Source organism: Cutaneotrichosporon oleaginosum, assembly GCF_008065305.1.
Source record: "Cutaneotrichosporon oleaginosum strain ATCC 20508 chromosome Unknown ATCC20508_contig04, whole genome shotgun sequence".
NCBI lineage: Eukaryota > Fungi > Basidiomycota > Tremellomycetes > Trichosporonales > Trichosporonaceae > Cutaneotrichosporon > Cutaneotrichosporon oleaginosum.
Window position 1 is genome coordinate 1,833,280 of NW_027072173.1, and position 23,714 is coordinate 1,856,993.

General features: G+C 59.0%; 9 protein-coding genes across 9 annotated transcripts; 4 read left to right on the forward strand and 5 right to left on the reverse strand.

Annotated features, from left to right (window-relative positions):
* Positions 1-344: 344 nt before the first annotated feature.
* Positions 345-1,445, forward strand: COLE_05152 (uncharacterized protein; the record flags this gene model as incomplete). The annotated part of the gene is made up of 4 exons (XM_018420345.1): positions 345-424; positions 556-707; positions 758-998; positions 1,055-1,445. The coding sequence occupies 4 exons, from the start codon at positions 345-347 to the stop codon at positions 1,443-1,445; spliced, it is 864 nt and encodes a 287-aa protein (XP_018279295.1).
* Positions 1,446-1,522: 77 nt separating this feature from the next.
* COLE_05153 (uncharacterized protein) lies at positions 1,523-2,397 on the reverse strand (the record flags this gene model as incomplete). The annotated part of the gene is made up of 5 exons (XM_018420347.1): positions 1,523-1,615; positions 1,668-1,759; positions 1,803-2,188; positions 2,221-2,282; positions 2,326-2,397. The coding sequence occupies 5 exons, from the start codon at positions 2,395-2,397 to the stop codon at positions 1,523-1,525; spliced, it is 705 nt and encodes a 234-aa protein (XP_018279294.1).
* Positions 2,398-2,725: 328 nt separating this feature from the next.
* On the reverse strand, positions 2,726-3,727 carry COLE_05154 (uncharacterized protein; the record flags this gene model as incomplete). The annotated part of the gene is made up of 5 exons (XM_018422990.2): positions 2,726-2,884; positions 2,925-3,290; positions 3,344-3,413; positions 3,460-3,557; positions 3,656-3,727. The coding sequence occupies 5 exons, from the start codon at positions 3,725-3,727 to the stop codon at positions 2,726-2,728; spliced, it is 765 nt and encodes a 254-aa protein (XP_018279293.2).
* A 483-nt stretch (positions 3,728-4,210) lies between these two features.
* Positions 4,211-5,156, reverse strand: COLE_05155 (uncharacterized protein; the record flags this gene model as incomplete). Its single annotated transcript, XM_018421333.2, has 6 exons — positions 4,211-4,324; positions 4,361-4,427; positions 4,468-4,554; positions 4,591-5,003; positions 5,046-5,072; positions 5,115-5,156. 6 exons carry the CDS (start codon positions 5,154-5,156, stop codon positions 4,211-4,213), a joined length of 750 nt encoding a protein of 249 aa, XP_018279292.2.
* A 1,541-nt stretch (positions 5,157-6,697) lies between these two features.
* On the forward strand, positions 6,698-8,458 carry COLE_05156 (uncharacterized protein; the record flags this gene model as incomplete). The annotated part of the gene is made up of 4 exons (XM_018425762.2): positions 6,698-6,717; positions 6,899-6,932; positions 6,979-7,037; positions 7,090-8,458. 4 exons carry the CDS (start codon positions 6,698-6,700, stop codon positions 8,456-8,458), a joined length of 1,482 nt encoding a protein of 493 aa, XP_018279291.1.
* Positions 8,459-8,735: 277 nt separating this feature from the next.
* COLE_05157 (uncharacterized protein) lies at positions 8,736-10,279 on the forward strand (the record flags this gene model as incomplete). Its single annotated transcript, XM_018420348.1, has 3 exons — positions 8,736-9,020; positions 9,072-9,574; positions 9,613-10,279. 3 exons carry the CDS (start codon positions 8,736-8,738, stop codon positions 10,277-10,279), a joined length of 1,455 nt encoding a protein of 484 aa, XP_018279290.1.
* Positions 10,280-10,332: 53 nt separating this feature from the next.
* On the reverse strand, positions 10,333-12,150 carry COLE_05158 (uncharacterized protein; the record flags this gene model as incomplete). The annotated part of the gene is made up of 4 exons (XM_018420811.2): positions 10,333-10,571; positions 10,605-11,415; positions 11,465-11,715; positions 11,823-12,150. The coding sequence occupies 4 exons, from the start codon at positions 12,148-12,150 to the stop codon at positions 10,333-10,335; spliced, it is 1,629 nt and encodes a 542-aa protein (XP_018279289.1).
* Positions 12,151-12,307: 157 nt separating this feature from the next.
* COLE_05159 (uncharacterized protein) lies at positions 12,308-16,039 on the forward strand (the record flags this gene model as incomplete). The annotated part of the gene is made up of 8 exons (XM_018421332.2): positions 12,308-12,568; positions 12,654-12,865; positions 12,902-13,442; positions 13,477-14,460; positions 14,494-14,644; positions 14,676-14,813; positions 14,859-15,211; positions 15,245-16,039. The coding sequence occupies 8 exons, from the start codon at positions 12,308-12,310 to the stop codon at positions 16,037-16,039; spliced, it is 3,435 nt and encodes a 1,144-aa protein (XP_018279288.1).
* A 100-nt stretch (positions 16,040-16,139) lies between these two features.
* COLE_05160 (uncharacterized protein) lies at positions 16,140-23,039 on the reverse strand (the record flags this gene model as incomplete). Its single annotated transcript, XM_018425997.1, has 6 exons — positions 16,140-21,239; positions 21,276-21,567; positions 21,602-21,807; positions 21,842-22,471; positions 22,511-22,606; positions 22,641-23,039. 6 exons carry the CDS (start codon positions 23,037-23,039, stop codon positions 16,140-16,142), a joined length of 6,723 nt encoding a protein of 2,240 aa, XP_018279287.1.
* Positions 23,040-23,714: the final 675 nt, after the last annotated feature.

A 23,714-nucleotide genomic window follows, 5' to 3' on the forward strand; every position in this document is an offset into this window, starting at 1 on the left:
GTCAGTCTGTTCAAGTACAGGAGGCTTCACTAAGCTAGCACGCTGCATGCGCTGGCGAGCGGCAACGACGAAGGACGGAAGCCTGTCTCGGAGCATACCTTTCAGCCCAGAGTATACCCAAGGCCCAGGAGGCACATAATGGTGGTGCCTGAATTGGCCACCTGCAACTTTTTGGACGGTGACTCTGTTTGGATGTCCCAATCTCCCATCCACCGACCATGTCGCTCAACGCCGAGGCCAGCAGCTCCAAGCATAAGAAGAAGGAGCGGCGGAGCAAGAAGGAGCATAAGAAGGAGCGCCAGACGCAGCATGTCGAGGGCCCCTTCGAGCACCGGGTGCAGCGCATGCGCTTGAGTGTGCCGCCGAAGTACGCGGCCGACTGGCTCGCCGGCGTGACGGAGACACTGGACGGGATGCTCATGCGGTGAGTACAGTTTCTCTCCGCGACGTCGCTGGCGGGCGGCTCACTGTGTCTTTCCTCGAGCCCGCTGCCTGCCGGTTCTTCATGTCGTGTGCCTACCCATTCAAGGTTGCTCCACTTGAAGCTGACCCTAGATACGTATCGCAGATGGGCGGCGTGCTCCTCGCGCACTGGAACCACGAGGTGATGGACGACACGGTCAAGATTGTCAACGAGTGCCCGTACGGCGTGTGCGAGGTGTCATTCCACTCGATCATCTGGGCGCCTGTGGTGGGGCAAGTGCTGTGTGAGTTTGTTGCGGCTAGCCCATCGTCAAGTGAGAGACGCTAATGGCAGACGGCACCCACTCGCTCTCCTCCCCATCCCATCTTTCGCTCCTGTTCGCCAAGACGTTCAACGTCTCCATCCCCCTCCAGCACATCCCGCGCGACAAGTACGAGTTCGAGCACGCCGACCTGGCCGAGGAGGATTACTCGAGCGACGAGGAGGACGAGGGCGTGCACGAAGTCGGGAGGTGGAAGGAGGGGGACAAGGTCCTGGGCGAGGGCGGTGAGCGAGTCGCGTTCACCGTTATTGGGTGAGTTGATCCGTGGTGATGCGGGGAGTGTGGAGCGAGTAAGTGGCTGACTTCAGGTTGCACGTCACCAACCAGATGCTCAGCCTTACGGGGTCGCTCTTGGATGACCCAAGCAAGCCGCAGGCGCTGCCAGAAACCGCGCGCCGCAGCCCGTCTCCCGACATCCTGGTCATGCCCAAACGCACGGCACGCACGCCACGCACGCCGCACACCCCGAAGACCGCGGCCGGTGCCGAAACGCAGAAGACAGCGCCTGCAGCGCCAGAGACGCCCGCGATTGACGAGAGCAAACTCTCTGCGCGTGAGCTGAAGAAGCTGCGCAAGGAGCAGGAGAAGGCGAAGCGTGACGCGCGCAAGGCGCGCAAGGCAGACGGCGAGGGCGAGGACGAGTCGAGCTTGAAACGCAAGGCCGACGAGGAGGAGGGGCCACGGAAGAAGCGCAAGTAGTGCGCTGGGGGATACAGATGCATAGATACCCATTAGTCTACCTGCTGGTCTCTGGACTCCTGATCGCCTGGGAAGGCTTAGTGGCGCGTGAGATCGACCGTGCGCGTGCCGACGCGCTGCGCCTGCTCTGGCGCATGCGTGATCCACAGCAGAGCCTTAGGCCCCGTGCCCTTGCGCGGAGTATTGCTTCCCTTCCGTCAACGGGCTCTCGCTCAGCCTCACCTTGGGCGCGCTGATCGGCGCAGCGGGCAGCATGGAAACAAGCGTCTTCTCGACCGCAGCGGCGCTCTCGGGGTCAAGTGCCGATGTAGGTTCTAATATTAGCCTTCTCTTTACCGCTCTCCAACCTCAACTCACCATCAAGAAGCAAGATATCGGCCCCGGCCAACCCAAGGGCAATCGCGAGCGCGATGCGCTGGCTCTCTCCGCCGCTGAGTGTCCCCCACTCCCTCGTCCACAACACGCGCTGCACGCCCCACTCCTCCGCGAGCGCCAGTGCGTCCGGCTCGGTGCGCCCTTCCTTCTTGAGCTCCGCACAGCGCGTCTTGCGCGCCGAGAAGCCCCGCGCCTGCTCGAGGAACTGCAGCGGCGTGCCGGGAAGCAGCGATGGCCGCTGCGGCACATACTGCACGCGCGTGCGATAGTTCGGGATGCCGTATTCTCTGCTCGACTTGCCGCGCAGCAGCACCTCGCCTTTCTGATACACGTTCAGCTCGGCGATGCACTTCAGCAGCGTCGTCTTGCTGCTGTTAGCGGAGACGGGGGAGGCGCATACCCGCATCCACTCTCGCCTTGGATTATCACGACCTCGCCTTCCTTCACTTCCAGAGAGATATTCTGGTGTTAGATCGGCGCGGGAGGAGAGGAGGGACAAACGCACACTCAAGATCGCCGAGCCGGAGCCGTCGTCGCGCCGCAGCGTCAAATTGCGGACTTCTAGAAGAGGGGCCATCTTGCCGAGTGCAGTGCCGGAAAGGACGATGGGGAAACACAAGAAGAGAATGAGAGTGGAGAGACCTCGTGCTGCGTCCAATTTCATCGTGATGTCGCTAGATCAGCCAGCGGCTATGACGACATAGAGGAAATCCAGACCGTGCGGCCACTCCTCCCGTCCGTGTTCGATCGCGAACTCCGCATTTCTTTATCCTTGAGGCCAATCCCAAGCAATTGGTAACACACACCTGCTATCCAGTGATACATAACAGGAAAGACTACATGCTGTATCGAAAACATGCTACTTCTTACTCAACATCCTCAACCTTTCTGTCAGCGCCGCATGTTTAAGGGTGACTCACCGCAGCGTCGGCCTTCTTGCCGGCGTCCTTGCCAGCGTCCTTGCCCTCTGCCTTGTCCGGGGTAGCATCATCAACATCCTCCAGGTCCTCGTCGTCAAAGTTGGGCATACCACCGGCGCCGCCCATCTGCTCCATCATCTTGGCCTGGGGTCAGATTTGCTCGGCATTGTCGATCTGCACTCACAAAGTCCATGCCACCCGCGCCGCCGGCACCGCCGCCCATCCCGCCGAGAAGAGAGGCCATGTCCATGCCACCGGGACCGCCACCCATGCCACCCATACCGCCCATGCCGGGCATGCCGCCCATGCCACCCATACCGGGCATGCCGCCACCGCCCATCATGGAGGCCATGTCCATGCCGCCCATGCCACCGGTGTCGACCTCCTCCTCGCCGTCCTGCTCGTCCTCGTCGACCCACTTGGAGAAGTCGGTCTTGATCCAGTTACGGTTCGGCTTCTCCTTGGTCAGGCGCGGCCAGTACTCGGCCTGGGCCTCCTTTTTGCGGAGCACGAGCATGAGGTGGCGAGAGTTGAGCTGCTTCTTGGTCTCCTGCGGCTGTCAGCGCGTAGGTCGGCGAGTCAGCCAAACAACACTTCACTCACAGAAGGAACAATCTTGGCGTAGAGGTCAAGGTCACAGCTCCACTCCTTCACGGGGATACCCTTCTCGGGGCTGTCGTCAGTTGCCTTCCTTGAAGTTTACAACCGCGAGAGCTCACTTTCCCGACGAAGCGGAGAACGAAATCTGATCCTCAGTGATGTCAAGGTTGGGCTCGCCCTGAATGTTGGGCACATTGAAAGTCAAGTAGATGATGTTCTGGCTGTTAGTCGGACTGCCTCTGAGAGGATAGGGGAGATCGACACTTAGCGATCCGGATAGTAGTTCGGCCACACTCAGGCCGCGTCAAGACCTACCTTCTCCGGCTCAGTCGCAGACGAGCGCTCGGCGTAGAGAACCTCGGGGTGAAGGGGCTTGGGGGCGGACATTTTTGTTCAAGCTGGTCGTAAGTTTTGGTGCAGTTGTGAGAGGGGAAGACGGTGACGAGGTGGTGTTGGATGTTGAGAACACCTCCACCACACCCCGGGACCAATTGCGGGGGTCGATCTCCAAGTGGAACCGCCTGGAACATTTCACCACCAAGACGTCACTTTGGTACCCCGCCAGTCTCATAATTAACATCTAAATAGCAACCAGCGATACATCGGCTCCATCGATACCTTGCCATCGCATTGTGGTTTCAGAGCGTTCTCTGGCAGTGCAGATCCGTTGTTTATCTCCCGGGGCGAGCACGGCTCGGCACGTGTCTCAGCAGGCATCTGGAAGGCTCAGTCTCCAGTACTCCGTCAATATGCGGGAGACAATCCTTTCGAGACAATTCATTTGCAAGCTACAGCACGGACTCGACCTTGGTACTACCTCCATGTCACTCTGGGAAGTCTTGTTAACCCCTCCAATGGCCCGTGATCAGGTTACAGCCGAGGAGGCTCGATAAGGGTGATGGTCTCTTGGCCGAGGAACTTCTGTCCAGGTTCGAGCGACTTGAATTCGCTAACAAATCCGGGCTCAACGCAGACGTAGCGGTTCTGGAGTTAGCATCCGTCCAGCAGCGCTGAGCTCACCCATCCGCCTTCCTCCATGTCTCCAATCTTGCTTCCCGTCTCCTCAGCTGGGTTCCAGATAACACAGCTGGAGTTAGCTCCTCCTCGGGGGGAAAACAGAGACGCACTCTTCAAAGCCGCGGAAGCGGACCTTGTAGCCGCCCCCCTGGCCGTCATCGACGCGAACCTCCTGCCCGGGCACTTTGGCGTAAACGCTGGTGTCAGCTTATCACAGTAGCTGTATTAGTTACCGGTCAACCTCGGATGTGATGGTCAACGGGCCGCCGGCGGCCTGGTGCTCCGACCCGCCGAGCACCTTGTCCTTGTAGCGCACGCCGGCGTTGATCCCAGAGATAGAAATCTGCGAGACGTCCGGCACGGCGAGATAGTTGTGCAGCAGGGCCTGGAAGCGGAACGCCTCCGAGTCTCGGTTAACGACATGGATGTCGCAGCTAATCTGGTGTGCCGCGAGAGTCACAACGTAGCTCAGGTCATAGTGGTAGGGGAAGGACTGGGGAGGGGGCGGAGCCACGAGGCGCACGGATACGCCCTCGTCGCGGTCGAGCAGGATCTGGTCGAGCTTCCACATCTGCGTGCGCGCAAATCCATGGTTCTTGAGGGCCGCGTACTCAGGGGGCGAGGAAGGCGGGGGGCCAAAAATGGGCTGGAGTTAGTTGGCCAGGACGCAAGATGCGTGAGCTCTCACGAAGACGACGGGGACGCCGCCTCGAATCTAGATATCAGTGGGGAACATGGGCAAATGAGTGTTACTCACAGCCGCCGAGCCGTCGAGAACGGCCTTCTTGGAAAGGAACATATGCTCGCGCCCGTTTACCTTCCACGAGGTAACCGTAGCTCCGTGCAGACTGTAAGTTAGCTTGAAGCGTCGCGCCTCGGCATACTAGATTTCGGCACTGGCACCCTGCCATCAGCATACTCTCACTCTTGCTCGTCCAGTAGAGTAGACGCACCGAGACATGCTTGAGGACGATGGTGTTACCGGTCTGCTCTACACCCATGGTTAGCTAGAATGTGTGATGGGAAGAGTGTGGTTGGATGAAATGAAGGCAGCTGACACGGGGGGTGTTGTGACGCTGTGGACCTTGGGTGAGTGTGGACGATGCCGATTCCTCACGTTCCTCGGTGAATGACGCATGACGCACCTTCCTCGCTCCCTCAACGGTTCTCACATGCCGCACTTTGAGATTCCCAGGCCCACGTCCACCAAAGCAATACACCCGTGGGAGAGCTTGTCACGCGCCGAACGTGGGTCGGTTGTTCCGCTCACCGATCACCGATTGTCATTCGTTCCCACCCTTGGACTGAATACATTCAGGTATCTGCAAAGCAGCCTTCGCAACTCGCAGACAGCAATTAAGAGAGACTCTTCAGTCGCTCATGTCGTGCAGGACGCAGACATCAACATAGCCAACGACCCCCATTCCACTTCGTACTCAAATCGACCCGGAGATGATGGACCGGACCTTTTGATCTTGCTGGAAACCGGATCACCGGTCCGAGGGTGCGGCAATGGGCCTCGGCCAATCATCGCGGTTATCGATATGGCGGGGGATCGGACCGCCGGGGCCGACCAAGACCCAGCCGGGATGCATCTCGCATGCTCGCGCAAGCTGAGATGATACACGGCTGCCACTGCAGGAAGAGAGATTCGAGGATCGAGCAGGACAGAATGAATAGAAGAGTAGTCTGGCTCAGGCGCTTAAAGCAATCAGGTGGAGATACGTGTCCACTGGTACGTTACCTGCACAAGCAGGACACACAGGTAGGCATACAAGGGCTTGTCAGCCGATGACGGCCTCGGTGACCGGTATGGCTATGGCACTGAACTTGAGCAACGTCTGGGCCTGGGCATGCTGACAAGAGAAGCGGCACGCCTAAAGCGGAGCGGAGCTTGAGAGTCCGATTATGGACCTGGAGTGGGGTTCCTTGCGGCATTGGCTGCGTCGCCTGGCCGCATAACTCGCAATATCCCTGAAGAAGGTAAAGAGAGGTTAGGTGGAAGATGATATGGAATTGGAATGGTGTAATGGTGTGCATCATCGGTCAGCCCTCCACGCCTCACCCTGGGTTCAGCAGCGTCGAATGCAACAGTCCGCACGGCCGTACCCGCCAGCCAGCATCCTCCCCCGACTGCCCGGCCCCTCTGCCGGACACCGGACCACTCACCCTTCCCCCCGCCCCTCACCCCCAATCCATCCCCATCCTCCTCCCCAACCCTCCTCGTCCACAGTCTTCTTAACTCTTCTCTCTCTCATCTCATCTCATTTCACTTACTCTCTCTCTCTCTCTTTCTCTCTTACTCCCTCTCCCTTTCATCTCTCCATCTCAAAACTCAAAATGTCCAACGACTCTCAGCTGTAAGTTCATATCCGCTCCGAGACACCCTCATGTCCTCCCTCCCCATATACCCGTTCCCACGTCATCGCACCCAGTAAATCATCTGCACACGTTGCCAGACGTCCCGAGCAGCAAGCACCTTCCTTCCATATCCAGCTTTCACCTGCTCTCTCACTGGATTACAGACGCTGACGCCCGTAGTGCTGACATCGGCCTCATCGGCCTGGCTGTCATGGTAAGTTGGACCCGAGCGACCCCGTTCCGCTACTAACCATACGTAGGGCCAGAACCTGATCCTCAACATGAACGACAAGGGGTTCAAGGTCTGCGCCTTCAACCGGTGAGTGCCTGCCCAGCCAGTACCTTCAAGAGGAACCCTCACTAACAATCAGTACCGTCTCCAAGGTGGACCACTTCCTGGAGCACGAGGCCCAGGGCACCCAGATCATCGGCGCCCACTCGATCGAGGAGCTCTGCTCCAAGCTCAAGCGTCCCCGCCGCATCGTACTTCTCGTCAAGGCCGGTCAGGCTGTCGACGACTTCATCAAGCTCCTCGAGCCTCACCTCGAGAAGGGCGACATCATTATTGACGGCGGTAACTCGCACTTCCCCGACACCACTCGCCGCGTCAAGGAGCTGGAGTCCAAGGGTCTGCTCTACATCGGCATGGGTGTCTCGGGTGGCGAGGAAGGTGCCCGCAACGGCCCCTCGCTCATGCCCGGCGGTTCGTCCGCGGCGTGGCCCCACGTCAAGGAGATCTTCCAGAAGACCTCGGCTCAGGTCAACGGCGAGCCATGCTGCGAGTGGATCGGTGACGGCGGTTCGGGCCACTACGTCAAGATGGTTCACAACGGCATCGAGTACGGAGACATGCAGCTCATCGCCGAGGCGTACGACATTCTCCGCCGCGGTCTCGGTCTCGGCCACGATGAGATTGCCGAGATCTTTGCCCGCTGGGAGAAGGGTGTCCTCAAGTCGTTCCTCATCGAGATCACCCGCGACATCCTCCACTTCAAGGACACGGACGGCGAGCCCATTGTTGACAAGATCCTCGACAAGGCTGGCCAGAAGGGTACCGGCAAGTGGACTGCCATCGACGCCCTTGACCGTGGCATGCCCGTGACTCTCATTGGCGAGGCCGTCTTTGCCCGCTGCCTCTCGGCGATCAAGGACGAGCGTGTCGCCGCTTCCAAGGTTATCAAGGGCCCTGCCCCGGAGCCGTTCCAGGGCGACAAGAAGCAGTTCATCGACGACCTCGAGCAGGCTCTGTACGCCTCCAAGATCATCTCTTACGCCCAGGGCTTCATCCTCATGCGCGAGGCCGCCATCAACGAGGGCTGGGACCTCAACAACGCCTCCATCGCCGCCGTCTGGCGGTCCGGGTGCATTATCAAGTCGGTCTTCCTCTCCGACATTACCGAGTCGTACCGCAGCAACCCCAAGCTCGAGTCGCTCCTCTTCGCGCCCTTCTTCCAGAAGGCCCTTGAGAAGGCTCAGCCCGCCTGGCGCCGCGTCAACGCCCAGGCCACCCTCTGGGGTGTTCCCATCCCTGCCCACGGGACCGCGCTCTCGTTCTTCGACGGCTACCGCTCGGCTGTTGTCCCGGCCAACCTCATCCAGGCCCAGCGTGACTTCTTTGGCGCCCACACCTTCCGCGTGATGCCAGGCAAGGAGAACGACCACATGAAGGCTGGTGAGGACATCCACGTCAAGTGGACCGCTACCTCGGGTGATGTCTCGTCGAGCACGTACAACGCCTAAAAACGGAGTCATTGGTTGTTAGGTTTCAAGTAGCTGAGACGCTGTAGATTATGCGAGTAATGAAGGCACAGAGGGGGCTAGTGGGAGGTGCCTGACAACTGGCGGTATTATGAGTGCCGATAGATGAACAGACCCCTCCTGCATACGTTGCCGACATCTTTGGTCAAGGAAGTAGGAGATACTTGTTGTGACGGGTGTGGGCGATGTGGAGGTGGAGGTGGAGGTCCAAAAAGTCGAAACGCAATCTCGCTGTCTTTCCACCTTTGGACCATCATCAATGCTGGTGCGCACAGCGTTCCCTTTTCCCTCAAAGGCGCCATCATGGTTTGCGGGACACATGGCGCGTTCGCTGCGCGAGCTTCCCGCGCTCCTTGATGAGGTGGACCTGGTCTTTGAAGCACGCGACGCCCGCCTTCCGCTCACATCGGTCAACCCGGCATTTGACGCCATGCTCGAGCGCGTCTGGGGACACTCTGGAGCTGGACCAGACAGGCGAGGCAAAGGAAAGGAAAAGATTGTGGTGTATACGAAGCGCGATCTCGCAGAGGAGCGGTATGAGAAGGTGAGCTGCCTCTCCGACCTCCATCCATTATTTCTACATCGCTGACACCAGCCCCTTACCCACACGATGTGGGAGCAAGCGCGGCAACGCGTACAATTCGTCGACTCGCGCGTGGACGCGGACGTGCGTACGCTTCTACGACAGGCAGCGGCGCGCGCGCGCTCCGCCGGCGAGGCCGCGACGGACCTGAAAGTCTTGGTGGTCGGCATGCCGAACGTGGGCAAGTCGTCGCTGCTAAACGCGCTGCGTCGCGTAGGCGTGCGCAAGGGCAAAGCGTTTACGACAGGCGCGATGCCCGGCGTCACCCGTCGCCTCACGGGCACCGTGCGCGTGTACGAGAAGCCGCCTGTGTACGTGTTCGACACGCCCGGCGTCATGGTCCCGTACATGGGCCACGGGGTGGCGGGTGTCGAGCGCGGGCTGAAGCTCGCGCTGACCGCCGGCCTGAAGGAGGGCCTGTTCGAGCCAGAAGTCGTAGCGGATTACCTCTTGTATCGGCTAAACCTGCGGTTGGCGGCCGAGCAAGAGCTGACGCCCGACGAGTTCCAGCGTGAGTACTTCTCGAGAAGGGGGAGCTGACCTCAGACGAGAGCTACACCGCCAAGTTGCCCGGATCTATCGCGCCAACGCAGAACCTCGCTGAGTTTCTCGACGCGCTGGCGTTCCGCCTCGGCGCGCTCCGTAAGGGCGGAGAACGCGACACCGATGCCGCGCTCACGTTCCTCCTCAAGCAGTTCCGGGAGGGGCGGCTGGGCCGGTGGACCCTCGATGACGTGGACGGGCTCGAAGCGGCGTACGTCGCAAAACATGGGGCCCGGGTGGTTGATAGCGGGGTGACGGTGAGCGAGATGGGGGCGATTGGGCGGCAGGTCATTGAGATCCCGGAGATTGAAGATGAGGTTGAGGTGGCGGAGCCACTCGCGCAGGCTTCCGGCCCAGTCTCTGACGCAATATCGCCCGAGCTTTACCCCCCACCTCTTGACGACACACCACTCCCGCCCCTCCCGCCATCGCTTGACGAGCGCGTGGCGCTTACGGTCGGTACACATCTCGCCCGTGCAGAGGAGGAGAAGGCGGATGCCGACGCAGGGCGCAACATGTCCGCGACGCAGGTCAAGAAGACTGAGCTCCGAGCTAAGGCTGAGTTCCGCATCGCAAAGGCCAAAGAGAAGGGCCTCGACAAGCAGCGGCCGGTCAAGGCCTTCGGGTACCACGCCAACAAGGGCAAGGGCGCGAACACGAAGAAGCGGCGCAAGTAGGGTGCCAGTTGTGAGCGAGAGGAAATTGGTGTGCATGATGTATGTATGATTATCTACTCTGCCAGGGCCGTGCGGAGGCGCGCGAGTGACCGTTCCCGCCCCAGCACCGACATGATCTCCGCAACGGTCGGACCTTGTGGACGGCCGGTGAGCGCGTGCCGCAGGCTCATGGTGATCTCCTTCTTCTTGTACGCCAGTTTGTTAAACGTGGCGTGGATCGCGTCCCATGCGCCCTGAGTTGTGAGCTCGCCTCTGCCCTCCAGCTGCTCGATGACGGTCGACACGGAGTCGGCTGATGTCAGCAATGACACAATGGGAAGCTCACTGTAAGCGTCCTGCTTCAGCTTCGCCTTCATCGCCCGTGGCCCCTCTGCAGCGTAGTCCGGGTCAAGGAAGTAAACCGCGGCGGCGTCCGGCATCTCGTTGAGCCTCGTGACACGCTCGAGCTCCATGTCGAAGACACGGCCAACGTATTCTGTGTCCTCAACGAGGGGAGACGCGGCAAGAGTTGGCTCGGCCCGCAAGTCAGCGTGGAAGCGCGCCACAAGCGAGGCCCGTCCCTCCTCCTTCGGAGCTGGCGAGGTAGCCTTCCGCCGCAGAGTCATGCGGTTGATGTAGTCGAGCTTGGACAGAGACACAGCGGCGCGGCGGTGCGTGATACCTCCCACGTCGAACGCGTCGACTAGCTCAGTAAGTGAAAACACTTCCTCGAGCTCCTTCATAGCCCCTTCCCGCTTGGCTGAATGGTAGTCCCACCCCAGCAATGCGAGGAAATTCAGCATCGCTTCTGGCTCGTATCCCCTTTCCGCGTACCGCTCTACATGGACGTCGCCGGTGCGTTTGGACAGTTTCGTGCCATCCGCATTCACCAGTAGCGGGAGATGCGCGAACGCGGGTGGCGACCATCCAAATGCGCGGTACAGCTGGTGATGCTTGGTCACGCTTGGCAGCCACTCCTCCCCTCGCAGCACGTGCGAGATCCGCATGGCGTGGTCGTCCACCACACTGGCAAGGTGATATGTCGGCCACCCGTCGGTCTTCATCATGATGAAGTCGTCAGCACCTGTGCCCGTGACGTTCGGCTGCGCGGCGCCAAACACGAGATCGTCAGGGAGCGTCTCTTTCTCCTGCTTGGACTGGAAAGTTAGCTTGCTCGTGCGACCACTGGTCATCACAGTCCCGTACCTTGAAACGAATCGTGTACGGATGCCCTGCCTCTTTCCGTGTCCGTACATCGTCTCGGGAAAGATGCCGACACCTCCCGTCATATCCCAGGCGTCCCTTCTTCGCCAACGAAACGCGGATAGCTGCAAGCTCATCCGGCGTGCAAAAGCACTCGTAGGCGTTGTCCGTCTCAATGAGCTTCTCTGCAGCCTCACGGTACAGATCCAGCCTTTCGCTCTGAACGTATGGACCGTACCCGCCTATCCCTGGGCCTGGCGTCAGCAACTCCGCTCTCATAAGCTCCTCCTTCAACGCCTAAGCCGTCCGTATTCACTGCTCGCGCACGTCATGGTCGCCTCAGCGCCGCTCGGCTACGCACCTTCGTCATACTCGATGCCAGCCCAGTCGAAGGTACGCCGCAGCGCGTCCACGGCCCCTGGCACCAAACGCGACTGGTCTGTGTCCTCAATACGAAGAAGAAGCCTTCCCCCCCATTTGCGCGCTAGGAGGTAGTTGAAGAGTGCAGTGCGGAGACCGCCGAGGTGCAGAAACCCAGTCGGGGAAGGAGCGAAGCGGAGACGAGGTTCGGATGCGTTGGCTTGGGCCTCAGATGCAGGTGTCGTCGGGGCCTTGGAGCTCGTAGAGCAATGACGAAGACCCAACGCCCGTGGACCGTTCAAAGGCAAGCGCCTCAGCGGTGCACGCATGTCGCTGTTGTCGAGATGCAACTTTCCGACGTTCCGACTTTCTGAAGATCGCTGATCTCCGGAGTGGAGGTTGGCCGCACTTTCCCACGGTCATTCATGACGCGTCCAACCCCGACGTGTCTCGAATTGCCGCCCATCTCATCTCTTAACGACCGACATGCTCAAGAAAGAGGTCCTGGTCACATATACCTTCTACCCCTCAGGGAACCAGGACCTGCGAAATGCCGTCGCTGGGCTTGAGGAGCAGTTTCCGCTGCGTAACCTTCACTGGAAGAGCAGCACGCGGCCGGCACTCCGTACGATCCAGGAGGTCGATATCAAGTTCATTGAGCTCGGCGATGTTGCGCCGGCCAAAGGGACGGTGTCGGCCAGTGTGCTTGACACGCCGCTTGTGAACGTCTGCTTCGTATCCTGTGATGTGAGCTCTCTCCTCCACTTCGTACTCTGATCACACATGCACCACTCCAGCCCCCACTACTCCCTTTACTTCTTGCTAACCCTAGGACGACAATGTGTATAAGAATAACACGCGATCATTCATCAAGGACTGGCTTGCGCTGCTTCAGTCCAGGAAGAACGGACACACTTCTGTGATTGTGCTGGTGAACGCACCGACAGCGACCGGCGCTGCGCCGAGCTCGAAGAATGTATTCGGGCGCGACAAGGGGATCATCGCCAAACTAAAGGCTGATTTCAACCACAACAAGCGAGACATGTGCGTCCGCACCCTCTTGTCCTTATCTGACATCAGCTGCGCGCAGATCAATCTCCCGCCAGCGGGCACAACAGACCCGGCCGCGTGGCCGGATGTCGTTAACAAGCTCAAAGAGAGCTTGTTGATTGCGTTCGACAGTGCGGTGGTCGAGCGAGAGGAGGAGGTCAAGCGAGGCGAGGCGCAGCGCGTCACCGTCGGCTGGAACTTCTGCACTTGGTTCCTTCTGAAGGAAAGTCTGGCCAACTCGTTCGAGGGCGTCAATCTGTACGAGGACGCGCTGGTAATCTACGAGGAGCTTGAGGCGGCATTCCTTCAGGTGCAAAAGGAGCAGAATCTGAGCTGGTTTGGCGCCCTCGGTGGAACTGGCCCGCGAGACGACTCGCTCCCCATTCTCGATACAGACGCGAAACCATACCGAGACTTGCTCATCCAGAGCAACATCACTGTCTTCGACTTCAGGGTATACGTGTTTGCCCGCCAATGCCAGCTGCTCGGGAAGATTGGGCGCATCACAGAAATCGCCAAGCGCGGGCAGTGGTTTGTCGCGAGCTTGGCAAGACGCTTGCGCGAGGCCAAGGTGGGGTTTTGTGCTGGGGAGAACCTGACGACAGGGCGACCTACCCGAGTTCTTCATTGAGAGCTGGACATTCACTGCGTGCATGGACCTCGTGGCGCGCTGCGACGAGTGGTCCCGCCTCGACCGTCCGAGCGGCGACTACTCTGGGTTGATAGCGTACGAGTCGGCGCGCTCAGAGCTACTCGATGTCGCGCGGATACAGGTCGAGCGCATCGGTGTGGCGACGGGAAAGCTGCCGGACCGTTATCCTTACAAGGCGGCGGCAGATGTTTCGGAGGCCGATGATGAGAAGTTATATGCTGCCTCCGAGACAGGTAGCATCGTGAACCCAGACGCGGACCCGGCGTCACCTAGACCGGCGCTGTCGAACCAGACGTTCATGGACGCTATTAAAAACGAGGAGGTTTTCTTCAACCTGTATGAGGACTACTCAAGGCAAGCGCTACAAGCGTATCAGTCTTGTGGAAAGGTCAACTCAATGATCCGGATCAAGACTGGACTTGCTGCGCTCGCGCTGTACGCAGAACATTATGACCCAGCGTTCGAATACTACCGCTCGCTCGCCAAGGATTGCTTGGAGCTACATGTGTGGGACCGTGTGACCAAGTTTGCGCTTGAAGGTGCGCTGATGTGTCATGCCAAGCTGGGGAAAGAGCAGAATGCGCAATGGGTCGCCTGGGCACTCGAGTATCTTAACGCTTGCGCGGTGACCACCGCGGCGGAGGGCGAAACGGCTCAGCTTGAAGCCACTACAGCCGCACTGCGAGTCCTGACGGAAAGGCGACAGGTGCCAAACGCCAATATCTTCAAGATGAGGATACTAGACCACGCTGCCGAGCTCGATCAAGATGTCAGTTTGACGTACCTCAATGTCGAGGTAGAAAACACGCTGCCAGTCAACATGGCTGTCGACAAGGCCGCGCTGGAGTTCGACTCAGACATATTTGAGAACATTACTTACGCGACGGACCCAATGGAATTCAAGCCGGGGAAGCAGGTCGTCAAGTTTTACTGCTCAGTGAGTCGGGTAAATATTCTTTGCTGATGGCAGACATCCATCGCCGGTCCAGTCACTCTGCGTCAGACTGTCGTCACGTTCGGTGCGATCTCGTTCATCGCTGCGTTCCCCAAGAATCAGCTCATCGTCCCGGTGCACCGGAACCTTCTGGGGCTGCGGACCGTGTTGCGCATGCCTACGCTGAGTGCGACTTTCCATGGACTCGCTGACATCAGTCGACTTGGATCAGGAGAAGAAGGTTGCCCTCGAAGTACACGCCGGGAAGCAGGCGGTCGCGGCGGCGAGACTTGTGGTTGCGTCACAGATGGAGGAGGTGGGCTTCATGCTGGAGCACGCGAGCTGTGAAGGGCGACGTGAGTTCAGACAGAGTTGTTTAGGGCGGAGCTCACTCGATTCAGAACTCGACCTCTCCTCGCAGAGCATCGGAATTGGAGACCTGGCGGCCGACGAGATCGTTACGATCAGCGTCCCCTTTGCGGGGCTGCCGAGAGGCGACCTTGCGAAGACCCAGATTGTGGTGCAATACGAGACCTCGGGTGGCCGCGTGTGCACGTACATCGACCAGCAAACGATCGATGTCGGGCTGCCGATCCTCGTGAACGTGCAGGATTTCTTCAGACCGGATGTTCTAGTGTCAAGCTTCACGATCGCCTCGGACGGGCGGGAATACGTGCGCGTCGGCTCCGTCGAACTGAAGACGCGTGACCCGTTCTCCATAGAGCCTTGCCGTCCAAAGTGGGACGAACCACTTGTATGATTAAATCAATGTGGAAACTGACCCCAGCTCGTGACGCCGACGCAACCCATGTCCTGTCTCTTCAAGGTGCGCCCCAGCGGCAGAGTATCGTCGGGCCAGGCCGTTGGCCTTCTCATCAAGTACCAGACCGTGACGGAAGAAGTCGACCTTCTATCCCAAGCGGCGCTGGACGCGCTGCCCGATTCCTGCGCCAAGCTCGGCCGCGCCGTGCGGAATCACATCGAAGACCGCCCTGCGTGGCTGCAGCCATACCTCCTCTCGTCAGATGTGCGAGACATCTTCGACGATCGTTGGCGCCAAAGTGTCTCAGATCTTCCGCAGCGCACCGTGGACGCATTTATCTCGGCGCTGCAGCCCTCGGTGCCGCAGTGGAGAACGCTGCGCGTGCCCGTCGAAATACCGCTCCGCCGCCTCCTGACGACGGTGACGCTCACGCTGTCCGGCGCCCCGATGGCGATCTACGAAGGCCGCGCACTCGCGTTCGACCTCGAGCTCTCCACTTCGCTTGCGTGGCTCGGCGAACCGCCGTCTGAGATGATTGTGTCTTACGAGCTCACGGCAAATGCCGAGGACTGGGCGATAGCGGGCAAGAAGCGCGGCGTGTACGTAGCCGACCCGGCATCTCCTCAGCGGCAAAGCATTGTCCTCGTCCCCGTACGCCATGGGTCGCTCGCCCTCCCGCCCGTGTCGGTGCAACTCGTGAACGGCGGTGGCATTGTGTGTGAGACGTACATTGCCAACGCAGCACAGGGTGTTAAGGTTCTCCCAAGCCGGACGGGGATGACCACGCTCGTGCCGATCCAGAGGTGGGAAGAGCAGTAATGTGCGCACCGCGTCAGATAACCATACCCAGCATCAGATGTAACCATGTACTAGTTGAAAACATGCATGCAAAATGAGTCTAATACAGTGTACACATCTATCACCACCGCGCCAACACCTGACCGACATACTCGGCCGTCATCTCGAGACCGTGGTACTTTGCCACAGCGTCGATCATTCTCAACCGCGCCCCTACGTCGCCACGGTTCAAGGATGGGCGGAACGACCCGCCACACCGGTGTGTTGGGGCGAGGTTGGAGCTCGCGTCCTCTCCACACTTCAAGCACTGCACGTCTTGTGTCTGCCACGCCGCGATGAGGCGCGATACCATATCGATAAGAGGGTGCTCGATCTGGAAGCGGTCGTATGGGTTGCCGCAGCGCGCACAAGCCCACATCTTCCTTGGCGCGGGGTGCTTCTCCCCCGTGCGCAGGTCGACAGACGGGAGGCAGTCCGGATCGCGGCCGAGGTCGACATCACGGATCGCATTGCAGCGCCCGCACGGGATCATGGGCACGACCAAACTCTCGCCAGGGTTGCGGAAAGTGGCCTCAGGCGCAAACTCACGCACCTCGACCAGCTGGAGAAGGTTGCGGCGGAGCACGATGACGGCCTCGCTGTTGTCGGTGGATAGGGCGAGGACCTCACACACAGCCTTTACGAATTCAAGAGCCGCGTTGTCGCGGCCACGTCGCTTTGCGCCAGGAAGATCGGGGAAGGCCAGGACGTCGTTGTCACCGTTCGCATGCGCGGCCGCCTGTTGTCGTTTGAAGCGCGCCACGTCTTCGAGCAGTTTGCGCGTCAGCTTGGTGCTGATAACCTTGGCGGCGGCCATGCGCTCCTTCTCCTTCGCAGGATTCACCGCAGCTGCGTCCCCTGCGTCCATGTTGAGCGTGTGCACCGGACGCAAGGGGCCGCGTCCATTGTTCGCTGCCAGCTTGGCCTTGTACACCTCGCAAATGAACTCGCCGATGCGCCGCTCAAAGCAGACCTGCACCTCTGTCGGGAGGAACGCGCATATGTTCCAGTCCATGCTGACCTGGAGTTCGTCCTCCTTCGTTGGCGCCTGAGACGCCGCTGCGATCTGCGGTGTCACACGGACGCCACCAAAGTTGGCAACGTCCATCCAGGCGAGGAAGTTCCAGTAGTGCACCACGTCGATGACTATATGCCGGAACAGGTCGTGCGAGTTGGCCGCCGTCACAAGATATTTAGCAAAGGCGAAGGCGCTGCCCGCGTCCGGCTTGGAAGTGAGCAGGAACACCTTGTTGAGGTCCGCGTAGACCACCGTCGTTCCCAAGCGCTTGAACTCTGCGAGGAGCTGGAGTAGCGTCTTGCGCATCAGCCCGTGTAAGAAGCGGTACAGCGCTGGCTCAAACATGCAGCTCGAACTCGAGCTGATCCATCGCCAGAACTGGTCCACGACGATGTCCGCGGGCGAGTGTGCCGCGCCGCGAATGTGGGCGCGCGCCTTGTCGAGGAACCAGCTGCGCACCATTGACTTGAGTATAGTGAACGTCTGAATTGAGAGCACCGCATCGCCCAGCGTTACGCTTCCACTGTTTGTTCCCTGCGCGTACTCGTCAAGGTTATGAGAAGCGGCGCCGAATGCCATTGAGCCCGACCCACTCCCTTCCATCTCGTTGACTAGCGCTGACTGCAGAACGGCGTTGATGGCCATATCGGCAATCTCGAGCTCCAGCACCACGGACGAGTAGCACCCACGCGTCGAGATCTGTGGGGCAGTTGGCTCGTCAGCGCCATTGGTGTCCTCCTCCGCACCGCCGAGATCGGGTCGCGGCGATGGCGACCACCACAAGAGCGTGTCCTGCTGCTTGAGACGGCGCGCAAACTCGAGATCCGCGAGGAAAACTGGTGGATCGGCACCCAAGTTCCCGAGCGGCACATCGTAGTGCGCGGCAATCTCAAGTTGGCTCGCAATCCACGACGACAGACGCAGATACTGCACAATCATGCGTCGAGCAGTGTTGACCTGCCACATGAGCCCCGCCTCCTCCTCCTTCAGAGGGCGGACGGTGATCACAGGGAACTCGGAGAAGACAGCATGGCGTGCCTGGTAGTACCCATGGTCAAAGGAGGAGCAAAGTGCAAGGACGTTCATCCCGCCACGGATCGCTTGCAGGTCCTTGACGAGATGACGCATCGCTCCCGCCTCAGTTGGATAATAATTGATGTCCGTGTCCAGCTCGTCCGGATACTGGAAAGCCCCACCCCTGGATACCTTGTCGATGCGCTCCGCGTACCAACGTGCGGGGTTGGGCAGTTGCTGGCGGTTGCGCGCTCCATCGACGACGTAGATCTTCGCTGGTCCGCGGGGAGGGAACAGCGCGATCAGATGGTGCGACTGAATGGTCGCATGGAATAGGAAGTAATAGCGCAAGTTCAGGCCGCCGTTGAGGTACTTATGACGAATGACGCTGGCTGCCGGGCGCTCGAGCTCTGAGAGGTCGAAGCCCTTATCGAGACCACGGTTTAGGCCGCCGAGTGACGCGGACCTGAGGGCGCACGCCGTTCCAAGGCCTAAGAGCGCCCGTACAATGAGCGGGACCTGCAGCTCGAACGCGCCGTCGACGTTGGGGCTATTGATCAGGCTTGAGAAGTGTGACTCGCCCTCGACAAAGAGCCCCTCCTCCACTTGGAGGCGGAAGAGGTGGCGCGGCGTCTGTCCGCGTGGTAGAACGCGGGCCACCTGCAGCGCCTCATAACGGTCTGAAAAGGTATCTGTTCCTGGGCGCTGTTTGAAGTTAAGGTAGAATTCGCGCTGAACGCGCAACCGCACGCTCTGGAACGTATTGTCGATAGCGAGCCAGAGACGGAACTCTCCAGGCCGCGATGTTGGCGCGATCTGGAGGATGTCCCACTGCCGCGTCGCGAGTGTCGAAGACTGCGTCCTGATCAAGGATGACACGGTGCCATCGAGACGCTGACCTCCTCGCTTTCGCACGCGGTTGCGCTCCTCACGCTGTTTGCGCCACACCTTACGCATAACGCGAATGTAGCCGGAATAATCCTCCAATGGGTCTGGCACGGGTTCCGGCGACTTCGCCTTCTTGTTGCGCTTTACCACAGCGACCTTGGGCTTGTTGATGGACTCCCCCTTGCCGAAATCCTCCATGTCCGGAGCAGTCGCGCGCATCTTGGCAAACATGTCCGTAAGCTTGTGCTGCTGGAATTTATCCTCGCGCGCGGCAACTCGCTTGAACAGCCAGTCTGGGTGACGGATACGCGGGACGGGGTTTGGTACTTTCTGAAGAGCGGCCGGGATGGTGATGAGTTTCTGAATAACCGATCCGAGACGCTCCGTGTAGTACCCCCAGTCAAGAATCTGGCGCATGTCAAAGTCGGTCATGCTGTTATCCTTGAGCCACTTGCGGAGAAAATGCTTTTTGACCGCTGGGTCCGCGTCAAAGATCGCGACCGGAATGGCACGCTCTGTAACTGGCGCACCGTTTGGCTTGGCCGAGATAATGAATCGACATGACAGGCCCTTGTCCTTCACCATTTGTTCGCCCAGGAACTCGGCAAGACGGCGAGCTGTGCTGATGGATGTGGACTTCTGCCCAGCGTACTCAGCGAGGGTCTTGGACATGGAGCGGTTTTCAGCAATTAGATCGACGAGCTCCCCGTCGTGCAGACTCGACGCTTTGCTTTGGAGAATGTCGAGCCACTGGTCGGCGACGGCAGCGACAGCCTTGTAGCACTCCTCGGTCGTTGTTCCGAGCAAGAACTTGTCGAAGATTTGCGACTGGAAAATCTTGATGAGCTGCAGCTCGCCACGACGCTTGACTTCGAATCCCTTCAGCTCAGCGAGGGAGCCGTCAAAGTTAAACACGGCGTAGCGCTTCTTCAGCAATTTGTCCTCCTCCTTGGACGACGGCAAGATCATGGCCTTGTACGGGCCATCTAGCTCGAAAAAGATCGAGTTCTCCTTGCGCACCTCATACTTCCCGGTACTCTTGTCAACCAACTCGTGATATTGATGATTTGTGAAGCGCTGGTGAACGAGGTGGTTCAACATCGTACACGGGTACTGAATGCCGAACTTTTTGCCGCCCTTCAACTTGAACTTGAAGTCCTCTGGGAAGGCGCCCGGAAGCATGCACCAGATACCGTCAGTGTCGAGCTCAAGCGGACGCCCAATCTGCTCAACGATCTGGCGCGCCATCTGAATGATTGTGGCGCCAGTCAGGCATGTGATGCCGGCCATCTCCATAGAATACCAGCGCGCACCCTTGCGCATGACGTAGCCGTAAAAGGAGTTGAGAATGCACTTGTGTGCAAGCTGCAGTGAGTCGTACAGCACAATCATTTTCTTGGCCTCGTCAACAGCTTGGAGCGCGCCACCCTCGTCGACTGCCTTATCGAGATTCTTCTTCCACGTTTTGTGGAGCCCCTTGTACTCGTAACGACGGTCACGAAACGCGCGTACTGTGTCAATGTAGAAGGAGTTCTCTCGCTGGCAAATGATTGCCGTCTTGGTGACGACCTTCGTCTCGTGTGTCTTCTTATACACTTTTCGCGAGTAATCGCCAAGACGCTTGTGGATAAGCGCCGACTGCTCGGCTGCGGGCAGGTCGACGAATCGACGCTTTGGCGCGTTGGGGAATTTTGGTGGGAAGAACTCCTGCTCAAGCGCGTAGCGTACCATGTTGACCTCGTCACGCTTGGCTGGGAAGTATTCGCCTCGCCATGCCCATTCTAGGCGGCGGTCGCACACCTTGTCGGGCCGGTTGTAGTCACACACCGCGCATGCAGCCTCGTCCTTGACCGAGTCGGGCTGAAGACGATTGGACAACATGATGTTGGGGTACATGGCTGCGACATCCAAGTGGTAGATCAATGGTGGGTCGAGACGATTGGGTTCGTCGCGAATCAGCTCGAGCTTGGCCGCGATCTCGGCTTTGACTTCCTCATAGTTTTCCACATCCTCCAGCTGAATCTTGCCCTCCTCCTCCAAAGCGAACTTGAGCGCATCATCGAGCTGGTCGAGAAGCTGCTGCATGGCGGTGGGGACGACCTTGAAATGAGTCGGGATGTCAGAGCGGAACACACCGGCCTCAAGAGCCTCGACATGTCCGCCGACGTAGGTCTCAGAAGCCAGTAGATGTCCCTCGTAAGTGACACCGTGTGGATCCTCGTGACGATTTGGCATCATAATTCCGGCGTCGAAGGCTTCAACCTGCCGTCAACTCCATACCAACTCGCTGGCGCTCACCATCAGAAGTGTCTCGCACAATGTTCCTGTCCCCTTTCGCAACACCTCGTCCGGATTGAGCGGGATAATGTTGCACAGCGAGAAGATGAACGGGTTGACGTATTTCATGTAAAGGTAATAGGTGGCGACGGCGTCGGACACCGAGTACTCGGCAAGCTTTTGCGGCTGCTCGATGGCGTACGGTGTCATCAACTCTGGGTCGAGCTCGATAGGGTTGTAACCGAGCTTAGCGGTCGTGACAGCTTTCAAGCCTTGACTCCCTTGTGGGAGGTAAGAATCACGCTTGACCCATCTGTACATGAGCGACGACCCAGCGTGGTTCTCACCGGAAGCAGTCCATGTGCATGCACGCCGTGCACTTGTACTCGCCCTCGTTGTCTGGACGGAAGCCGATCTCGCTGTACATGCTGATGCCGTGAATCTTGGCACGCGCATCCACAAATGGAAAGTCGAAGCTGTCGCCGTTGTATGTCACCATGACGGTCGGCTTCGCGTCGCGGATGTGCTCAAACCACCGCCTGATGGTTGCGGCCTGACATTAGTCACAACGCGTCATACCTTCTTACCTCATCGGGCTCGTTAAAGATGGTGAACTCGCCCTCGTACTCCGGTTTTGGAGTGTACTCGAAATCGTCGATGTCGTCGCCGACAATCTCCCGATTAGTGATCAGATAGCCCTGCCCATCGATCATGTACGAGATCATCATGATCTGGTCCGTCTGCTGGTCTGGAAACTTGAGCGGCTGCTTCGTCGTCTCAATATCGTATGCCATGACGACGGGCTCAGCACGCCTGACACGGTCAGTCAGCCGCTCCATCTTGATGATGCCCATGCTCGAGGATACATTGTACCACAGACCAACGCGGAGGTTGAGATCGATGGCGACGCGGAGGTGGAACGCGATGTCGTGCTCGCGGACCTCGATAATGCAATCGGCAGGCTCCTTTTCTTTGCGTTTCCGCGCGTCCTCGTCTTCTCCCCACGCAGGTCCACCGCCTTCCTCCTCGTCATTGCCGCCGGCTCCCGTCTGGGCAGCCTCCGCACCGACAACGTCTGCGTACGCATCCACGGCTGTGAACTTAGACGCATTCGCGGTCGCAAGCGGCAGTAATTCTCGTCGGACAGCTTGAAAGTCCTGTGTGTTGCGAAAGAAGAGCTTGAGGAAGATCGGTGGTGCGCTGAGGAGGTGATTAGGCTGTTGTCAGCGCGTGCGCCGTAGTCAGACAAAGCTCACCAAATTGAGGTCCCATTTCTTTTCTCGCTCGACACGGACGACTAGGCCTTCGAACCTCTTCATGAGCCACTCGTCGACTATGCCCTCCGTCCCTACCTGGCGTCAGCTGGCCCCGTGGTCCTTCCCTCACTCGACATGTGACATAGAAGTACGGCTCAAAAGGGATCGTCGCCTTGAACATCCCCCCGTCGTCTTCAATGAAGTAGTAGTCGACCGCTGATAGCCCGCTAGAATGCAAGTCCGACTTGACAAGCGTCTGGTGCATGTTGACCAGCCATCCGTCTTTGGACTCGCCTCCCGCAAGGTTACTCTCGAAGCGCCAGAAGCCGAGCTTGTCGTCGATCTCGTCGGCGACCTTGACCTCCTCAAAGCGCTCAAGAAGGGCTGTTCCGTCGTCCTGACGCACAGGGGCTGGGCGGTCAGCTCCTCCGCTGGCAGCGCCGCCGCGGCCACTACGCTTGCCGGTAAAGCGCGTGTTGCCCTTGGAGCCGCCGAAGCCGCGGCCTCGCCCACGGCCTCGGAACGACATGTTGGGAGAGCGGAGGAGTGGCGGAGAGTCGTATTAGGATGAAAGGGGACGTGAGATGGTGAACGGAGAGTGGAAGATGTCGAGAGGAGATTCTGGATGATGATGACCGTAAGCTGGACGCGTGACTGAGACGCGTCCGCCCAGTTACGCGTCCACCAACATTGACTCTTTCCAATTTATCCGGACCTCCCATTTTGTGCGCCTCGAAAGCAAACACGCTTCACGCTTCTACCTGCTGATAATAGCATCGCGAATGATTTCTGAATGTCCTCCGGGAGAAGCGCCTCAACAGCTTAACTTATGAGACATGCACGGGTAGATGAGCAGGCATATGGTGCTGCATGATACGGAGGACCCAATCTAAAGTATGAGCTGCCTCAATTATAGCCCACGCTCATGTAAGGCCAATGAACAAACACGCTACTGAATACCGGTGAGAACTTGTGCCGTGCCGGCGGGGCAATCACATCACTCTCAGCCCGTCATGGGAGGTCTCTCTCCATCTTCAGAGCTTAGGTATAAGCACACCTCATGCAACAAGCATGGGCTGCAGTTTGTGGGTTCGGGATGCAGTCCGCTTAACCCTGGGAACAAGCTACCCGACAGCGCAGTAAAACCTGGTGTCAATGAAAACTGTGCGGCCGGATATGCAGCGTTGAAATCTACTGCTTGCCA